The sequence below is a fragment of the Thamnophis elegans genome, chromosome 5 (genome assembly GCF_009769535.1).
Source record: "Thamnophis elegans isolate rThaEle1 chromosome 5, rThaEle1.pri, whole genome shotgun sequence".
In the NCBI taxonomy this organism is placed as follows: Eukaryota; Metazoa; Chordata; class Lepidosauria; order Squamata; family Colubridae; genus Thamnophis; species Thamnophis elegans.
Genome location: NC_045545.1, coordinates 83,229,539 through 83,238,852, shown reverse-complemented (window position 1 = coordinate 83,238,852; position 9,314 = coordinate 83,229,539). Strand labels below are relative to the sequence as shown.

General features: G+C 42.9%; 1 protein-coding gene across 1 annotated transcript; it reads right to left on the bottom strand.

Moving 5' to 3' along the window:
• Positions 1 to 6,824: 6,824 nt before the first annotated feature.
• Positions 6,825 to 7,805, bottom strand: MC3R (melanocortin 3 receptor). The gene has a single exon (XM_032218906.1). The coding sequence runs from the start codon at positions 7,803 to 7,805 to the stop codon at positions 6,825 to 6,827; it is 981 nt and encodes a 326-aa protein (XP_032074797.1).
• Positions 7,806 to 9,314: the final 1,509 nt, after the last annotated feature.

Below are 9,314 nucleotides of genomic sequence, written 5' to 3'. Positions count from 1 at the left end.
AAAAAAAAAAAAAAGGCTGAAACTCTGGGGGTGTCTTATACATCGAATACAGCATTTTTTGCCTCCTGAAGCCCACCCCCTTCACCAAAATGGCTGTGCATAGCCTTATGGAGGCTTTCAGACAGCTCCTGGGGGCTGGGGAGGGCAGAAATGAGCAAAAAATGGGCCGTTTTCCCCCCATCCCCCAGCAGCACTCTATAAGTGTCCATAAGGCTATGCATGCAAGTTTTTTGACAAAAAAACCAGCCCGTTTTCATGAAAAACAGGCGTTTTTTGCTTTTTTGTCCCTTCCCCAGGAGCACTCTGCAACCCCCCTCAAGGCTATTTATGCCCTTTGTTTGGAAAAAAAAACTGGCCCATTTTCGTGAAAAATGGGCCGTTTTAGGGAGATCTGCAGAGGGCAAAAACTCCCCCCTCCTTTTAGAAAGCTTTTAGTTAGAGTGATTGATGAGAATTACATTGATCAAGTGCTGTGCCAGCTGAAACAGGCGCTGCAGGTTGTCAGCTATTTCCTTCTCCAGCACATGGATAAATACACCTGGAAATAACTACCTACCAACCTACTCTCTCTCTCTCTCCCTACCTACCTACCTACTGTATTTTTTTCTCTCTCTCTTTATCCCTCTACCTACCTTCTCTCTACCTACCTACTGTATTTCTCTCTCCCTCCCTCTCTATTCCTCTACCTACCTACCTACCTACTTTTTTTAAAAAAAATTGCCTCTTCAAAACCTTGGTGCCTTTTATACTTCAGTGCATCTTATACTCCGAAAAATATGGTAGATATTTCAAGGGCTAATGCGGCCATAATTGGGTTCACTCGGGAAGGATTCAACAATTACAGTACTTTCCTCTATCCAGCTAATCCATCCATTAATATCTTATAAAATAGAGAATACTTGGCAGGTAATTTCAGGCCCATTTTACTCAAGACATTACTACTTCTTCGGCAGAGCTGTTTCAGAGAACATTAAGTGCAATTAATTCAAAGTTGTGAGAAAGGCAAATAGAAGTGACAACCAGAAAAAAGTTAAGAACCTGAAGTACAACATCGCACTAAGCGGGCAACAGTCAAGAGTAGATCACAACAACAGAAACTTTTAAGTGACATTTGGTGCTCAAATACACTTCACTCTTCTTCTGTGTGGAATTTTCTTCAGTGCTTTTTCCAGCCAGAAGTAAGGATAAGGTAAAGGTAAAGGCAAAGGGTCCCCTCGCACATATGTGCTAGTCGTTCTCGACTCTAGATGGCGGTGCACATCTCCATTTCAAAGCTGAAGAGCCAGCGCTGTCCGAAGACGTCTCCGTGGTCATGTGGCTGGCATGACTAAACTCTGAAGGTGCACGGAACGCTGTTACCTTCCCACCAAAGATGGTCCCTATTTGTCTACTTGCATTTTTTACGTGCTTTCGAACTGCTAGGTTGGCAGAAGCTGGGACAAGTAACGGAAGCTCACTCCATTACACGGCGCTAAGGGGTTCAAAATGCTGATCTTTCTGATTGACAAGCTCAGCGTCTTAGCCACTGAGCCACTGCATCCCTATAGAAGTAAGGATACAGTCACTAAATCTGAAATACCTTGTGTCAAGGTAAGTGCTCTAGAACTCAGCCATTGTAACTTATGAACCTTTGAAACAACCAAATTTAGCAATTATTAGCATGAACACCACACAGGTTTATCCTCAACTAAAACGATTCTAAAGTCTTCTAGGGCGTACATATCCTTCAGGGTGGTGAAAGCGAAACAAAAGGAAAATTAAATTCCCATAAAAGTATATAAAAGTAAGCAGATCAGAGGTGGTATTCAGCTGGAGAACCGGTAGCAGAAATTTTGAGTAGTTTGAAGAACTGGTAAATATCACCTCTGACTGGCCCGGTCCTCATCTATTCTCTGCCTCTCGAGTCCCAGCTGATCAGGAGGAAATGGGGATTTTGCAATATCCTTCCCCTGGAGTGGGGAGGGAATTGAGATTTTACAGTATCCCCCTGCCACGCCCACCAAGCCACGCCCACAGAACCGATAGTAAAAAATTTGAATCCCACCACTGAAGCAGATACAACAGCTATACTAGTTGTAGAACTAATGTTTTCCTAGATTTTACCAGATATAATAATAGCAATAGCACTTAGACTTATATACCACTTTATAGTGCTTTACAGCCCTCTCTAAGCAGTTTACAGAGTCAGCGTCTTGCTCCCAACAATCTGGCTCCTCATTTTATAGACCTCGGAAGGAGGGAAGGCTGAGTCAACCTTGAGCCTGGTGAGATTTGAATTGCCTAACTGCTGGCAGCCGGTGATCAGCAGAAGTAGCCTTAAGTACTGCACTCTAACCACTGCACCACCGTGGCTCTTTAATTATTCTGGTCATCACAGTAATTGATTATAGGCTGTTTTCCAGAGAAACATGGCATACCAAAAATGGAATAGAATGGAGGCTCTGTTCTAGAACTTCATTTAGAGTAATGTTTCTGTAAAAGACCACTGGACAACTATCAGGGATCTTCCCTGCAAACAGCATATATAGTTGTGCTCTCTCAGCTTGGCTGTTTTTAAAAAGACATTTCATTACCAAACTAGGTAACCTTATCAGTGCACCGTCTGTAAGAAAATAACCAAGCTCAGAGAGTACCAAGGTCCGCACAGTCCAACCCTGAGTTACGAATATTCTCTTCAAAAGCACATACAGATTCACTTTGGAGTCCTTTGTAAGTCACGATCTGTATTAGAGAACATTAAGTGCAATTGATTGCATTTAATATTATCCCAAAATTGGTTTATTTGAATCAACCAATTGGGTTGGTTCAATATGCTAAGCTGTAACAACAACAAACCACATTTAGACTTAGCACATTGAATTAAAGGTGGCATGTTTGAAAAGTATTATAGTAGTTTTCATAATTAATGCAAACTATCAAACAAATGTAAGCTATTCCCAGTTGATTGTTCTCATTGTTCCAGAGAAACAACATGTTGAGATAAATGGTGATGATAATAACCAAGTGCACACATCACACAAAGCCATTCATTTGCATGCTCTTGTAGGAAGTTAAAATCCACCTCTCTGCTAGAAAAATGAAATATTCTGGGAAATATTAAGAAGGCAGAATATTATATTTCTCTGGATCACAAATGGAGAAACATATTTTTAGGGGGGAAGCACTCATTATTAATAGCCCCCACCTTTGTCAATGGGCCATTAAAATGCCTAAGCCGGTCTATTCTACATAACAAAGATCCTCCCCAGCTCTGGGGTGATGGGATTAAGGCATGATAGTATTAGTCCCTTACCCATCTCACTACAGGCAACTGGGAAAAAAGCAATGCTCAACCAAACGTGGACTCAAGGCAGCCTACAGAGTTGCCCCTGCATGGCCCCATGAGACTCTGACAACCAATCAGAAAACAAGCTCAGGTTCAAAGGACAGAGAGGTCATAAAACCAGGAATTTTCAGCATCTCGTCCTTTTTCTTCTTCACCCAACATCTGGAAGCATGTGATCTCCCTTTTCTGCTCAGGAGCTCAAGCCACGTGATCCTGCCTACCCAGTGGTGGGTTTCAAATTATTTTAGAACCTCGTCTGTAGGTGTGGCCTGCTTTGTGGGAGTGGCTTGCCAGCCATGTGACTGGGTGGGAGTGGCTTCCCAGCCATGTGACTGGGTGGCCATGGCCAACTTGTAAAATGTGGTAAAACTCACTTAACAAAGCTCTTATTTAACAACCAAAATGTTGGCTCAGAAACTCTAGCATTTGAAGCACACAACTCTTAAAGCTGTCATGTTACAAGACCTTGCACCCCTAACCCTTTAGAAAAAAAACCCCAGGGGTGTTCAAACTTGACAGCTTTAAGACTTGTGGACTTCAACTCCCAGAATTCCTCCTCTTGCTCTTCATCTTGATAATGTGCGGGGGGAGGGAGCTGGAACTGGTTCTAAACAGCACTGTAGATTTGTGGAACCTCTTCTATAGAAGAGGTTAGAACTGGCAGGAACCCACCCCTGTGTCTACCATTAAACCATATTTCCAAGCGGCCTCCATGTTTCCAGTATCTTTTTCCCCACTTGGAGCTGAACCCAGAAGGACATTTCTTCCAACACTCCTTAGAAGCTTAGATTCAATTCTCCACATTGGAGAATTTGTTGGTGAAAGAACTGAAGTCTACATATATATGGAGATGGCTGTGCTGAGGCCCTGGTTTTCTAAAGAGAGGTTTCTTATGAACTTACCTTAAACAAACTAAGTCATGTATCATAGTTCCCCAAAGACAACAACACAGTGTGTCATATCAAAATAAAACTCGCTTTATATATATAGTATTTGACATCAGCCATGAATCTTAGACGTTTCCTTAGAAGCTCTTATCTGCAGGTCCATTTTAAGATCTTCAACAGGTTGTCTTTTTATGGATCAGCCTGGTTTGCAATGGAAATAGTTTGACTCCTTCTTTGTGGCAGCCCCTGAGATATCGGAACACTGCTATCATGTCTCCGTTACTCCTTCTTTTCATTAAACTAGACATACCCAGTTCCTGAAGCTGTTCTTCATATGTTTCAGCCTCAAGTCCCCTAATCATCTTTGTTGTTCTTCTCTGCACTCTTTCTCAACATCCTTTTTATATTGTGGTGACCAAAACTGAATGCTGTATTCCAAGTATGCTTTGGAGAATAACAAGACTCCCTTTGCTTTGTGGCAACCTCTGAGATATCAAACACTACTATCATGTCACCCCTAATCCTTCTTTTCATTAAACTAGACATACCCAGTTCTTGCAACTGTTGTTCATATGTTTCAGCCTCAAGCCTAAAACATATGCAGAACGGTTGCAGGAACTGGGTATGTCTAGTTTAATGAAAAGAAGGACTAGGGGAGACATGATAGCAGTGTTCCAATATCTCAGGGGTTGCCACAAAGAAGAGGGAGTCAAACTATTCTCCAAAGCACCTGAGGGTAGAAAAAGAAGCAATGGGTGGAAACTAATCTAGGAGAGAAGCAACTTAGAACTGAGGAGAAATTTCCTGACAGTTATAACAATTAATCAGTGGAACAGCTTGCCTCCAGAAGTTGCCAATGCCCCAACACTGGAAGTCTTTAAGAAGATGTTGGATAGCCATTGTGTGAAATGGTATAGGGTTTCCTTCCTAGGCAGGGGGTTGGACTAGAAGACCTTTAAGGTCCCTTCCAACTCTGCTATTGTATTGTATTGTAAGTCCCCTAATCATCTTTATTGTTTTTCTCTGCACTCTTTCTAGAGTCTCAACATCCTTTTTACATCCTGGCGACCAAAACTGAATGCAGTATTCCAAGTGTGCTTTGTAGAATAGCTTGACTCTCTCTGCTTTGTGGCAATCCCTGAACCCACAGCAACAAATGAACGAGATACTTTCCCATCATTTCAAATGAAGATAATCCAGAAGGCAAGGGAACTCGGACTGGAGGAAGGATGGCACGCACGCGTGCGCGCGCACTCACCCACACCCTCTGCACTTTCTCCTCCGCAGGCTTTATGAGGTATGAAGCACCCGGCCCCATAATCCACAACCCGAACCCAGCAGGTTCCTTTTCCGTTGAAATGCTGAGCTCGGAGAGAAACAGGGACTGAGCTACGTGCGCATCTCATTTTCCCACCCCGAGAACAAAATCAAAACGCTCCGTAAGAGATCGAACTTCCTTCCGAAACTATTCCGCTGCCGATTCCCTTGCTTCTAACGAAAAGGATGCTTAGATAAGGCAGAACGATGTTGGCGAGGGGCGCTTAAAATAATCATAGTGCAGCGGTTTGCCGTTGAATAAAACCAATGATTAAAGTGTGGTGCTAAATAGAATATCGTCTGATTTCAGTGAGAAGGCTTAGAGCCAAATAAATGGCAGTTGTCCTTCTAAATGCCGAGCTTATTGATAAGTAAGAACGAGTCTTAACACTCGGAGTAGCATCTTTTATGAACTCAATCAATCGTCAATTGGTCAAAGCATTTGTATGGAGAACGGCGGGTTTTCTGTCTCAGATCCCCACTCACCTATAGTTTTAGCTAATTATGCAGAGTTGTCTGAGAATAGCTTTCCAAGCCTACGTTGTTTGGTGCGCCTGTTGAACATCTTCCTCTTGTATAGTCCGATTCAGAATGTTGAAAAAAAACATTATGGACTTCCTTTTAATGCAATGAGAGAACATGTCTCAATTCCTTCCCAGTATTTCTCAGTTTGATGTCCTTTTTCTTACCACTGCCAATAGACTAGAATAGAATAGACTAGACTAGACTAGAATAGGATTCTTTATTGGCCAAGGGTGATTGGACACACAAGGAATTTGTCTTTGGTGCATATGCTCTCCATGTACATAAAAAGACAAGATACATTCATCAAGAATCCTAAGGTACAATACTTAATGATAGTTATAGGGTACAAATAAGCAACCAGGAAACAATCAATATCAATATAAATGGTAAGGATACAAGCAACAAAGTTACAGTCATGCAGTCATAAGTGGGAGGAGATGGGTGATAGGAACGATGAGAAGACTAATAGTAATAGTAATGCAATAGTAGGAGACATTCTTGTTGCTGAAAGACCACTGGAAAAAGAAGGGAAGGGAGAAGGGGGAGGGGAAAAGAAAAAAACACCACTTCTCTCAGTTTTTCTTCCTTTCCTGGATTGCTGCTAGCAACTGGCAACTGGAGAAAGCTATTTAGGATTTCTGCTTCAGCGTTTAACCATTTCATGTCTTCACCTTCCCCAATGCTACACTTTCTGGATGGGTCAAATTGCAGCCATGTTCACTTCAAGCCGTTGTCATCTGGCCGGTGTGAAGGTGAGCGTAGGATTGAGTTCAGAGCATGCATTGCCCCGTGCTTATGCTGTAACAGCAACAAGCAATTTCCTTGAAGGTCTTTCTCATCTCCAGACTCCGGAAAGCGTATATAAGAGGATCAATGACCGAGTTGCACATGATAAGAACCAGGTAGGTGTTGAAGTGAGAAGTGTAGCAAAGGCAGTGCGGGTTGGTGGGGCAAGAAATGATGAGGATAAGATGGAGGAAAAAGGGTGCCCAGCAAATGATGAAGACACCCAACAGAATAGTAATCGTGACAGCGCCTTTGATACAGGTGCGTTGGTGGGGGACTCCATCCACCGGGAGGGCCGCAATGCGCTTGACATGTAAGCGTGCAAACATGAACATGTGAATATAAAGCAAGGCCATGAAGAAGAGCATGGTGAAGAACATGGTGATGAGGCAGACAATGACCGTTTTGCTCTCGTAGTAGGCAATGAACATGATGCCGCAAAAGGTACAAGCGGTCCAGATGACCCCAATAAGCGCCAGAGCTTTCCTCACAGTCATGATGCTGTGATACCGGAGCGCATAGAGAATGGTGATGTACCTGTCAATGGCTATGATCAAAAGGTTGCAGATGGAGGCAATCAAAGAGATACAGATCATGGAGTCGAAAACGTTGTCCATGTTCTGGATGAAGTGGTCATCCATGGTTAAGTAGCCGTTACTCAGGATGGCAATCATGAGGGTTTCCAAGGCATTGGACATCCCCATCAGTATGTCTGCCACAGCCAGGCTACAGAGAAAGAAGTACATGGGTGAATGTAGGTTGCCATTCTTGATCACTGCAAGGATGACCAGGACGTTCTCAAGAAGGCTGATGATTCCAAGTATCAAGAACACCTCGGCTTTGACGAAGACTTGCTCACAGAACTCATGATCCCCTCTGTTGCCAAAACCTGAATGGTTGACCTCTTCAGTGGCATTGAACAAGACAGGCTGAAACCTGAAAACCCAGGGTGCTGTGGTGTTCATCGTGAAGAGCAGAGATTCAAGTTTACCTGCATTTATGGGGTGGTGAGGAACAACCACCTTTAAAAGATAAAAATCTACTGTTTCCTTTATTGAATGAGATCAGTTGTAAAAAGAAGAAGAAGAAAAATAGAAAAATCCCTTATCCGATGCAGAGTTCTGAATCCATCAATCCAAAGAAGTTTGTTCGTTTTGTGCCAGTAGAATCTGAACAAGCAACAAATGCAGGAATTTTAAGGAACGTCTCTTTAAAGAAGAGAAAGGTGGCAATTAAGAATCCCTTTCAAAAGAACTCCTCTTGTGGATTTGATAGGACTGGCTTTGCAATCTGCTACTTGGTCTTGGGACCCCCAGTTCTGTCAAGAAAGTTCTTCTAGCTTCAAACGATAAGGATAGAGCAGGAATAGGAGACAGAAAGATAAGACGGGCTTGCATTGGATTTTATACTTTCATCAATGGAGAGGAAACACTCCTACTTAATCATCCGTGACTCACAACAACCACTCAAAAGCAACTTCTGCCTTGACTGATGGTTACCATCGCAGACTGCATAATCCTCATTGCTCTCCAATTCAACATTACTTAGCGCCCTCTGGAGATCAGAGAGAGAATAGGTGTACAATTTTTGGGAGATATGTTACACAGAGAAAAATAATTGTAGAATATAAAGGAGGACATGTGGCAAAATTAACAGAGAAAATTCTCTGCTCTATAGATGATTCTTGTCATCTAGAGACTCACGGGGGGGGGGGTTGTCAAATGTTCTAGATAATATTTCAGCTGCCTTGATTATACAAGCACATTTTTGAGCAATCACAAAGAGCTTGGGCCTTTATATGCTAAACAAAATGTATCACTTCCAGATACTGCGATTTGTATTTTCTTTAGCCCTGTAATTTTTCTAGCACCATTCTCCCTCTCCAATTTCATCCACCCAGCTCTCCTGTGCTTTATTTTTATACATGCATTGGAAGAAATGTCCATCTGGGTTCAGTTCCAAGTGGGGAAAAAGACACTGGAAGCAATGGTGGCTGTTTGGAAAGATGGTTTTAATGGTGGACAGGACCACGTGGTTTTGAGGTCCTGGGCAAAAAGGGCAGAGATCAGGGGTGAAATTCAGCAGTTTCTGACAGGTTCTGGAGAACCCGTAGCAGAAATTTTGAGTAGTTTGGAGAACCTGCAAATACCACCTCTGGCTGGTCCCAGAGTGGGGAGGGAATGTGGATTTTGCAGTATCCTTCTCCTGCCACACCCATCAAGCCACGCCCACAAAACCGGTAGTATTTTTTTAAAAAAGAATTCACCACTGGCAGAGATGCTGAGAGAGCTTTGGGTTTTATGCCCTCTCTGGGCTTTTGAATTTGAGCTTGTATTCTGATTGGTTGTCAGACTCCCATGGGGTCATACAGGGGCAACTTTGTAGGCTGTCTGTGTCCCAGGCTTGGTTGAGTCTTGCTGGGTGATGATGTAATGACAGGGCTTTGGGCAATTCCTCCTATGGCTCTGCCTGAA

Bases quoted from the DNA above. Each gene is read 5' to 3' on its own strand.
- MC3R (XM_032218906.1), bottom strand. From the start codon at position 7,805: ATGAACACCACAGCACCCTGGGTTTTCAGGTTTCAGCCTGTCTTGTTC.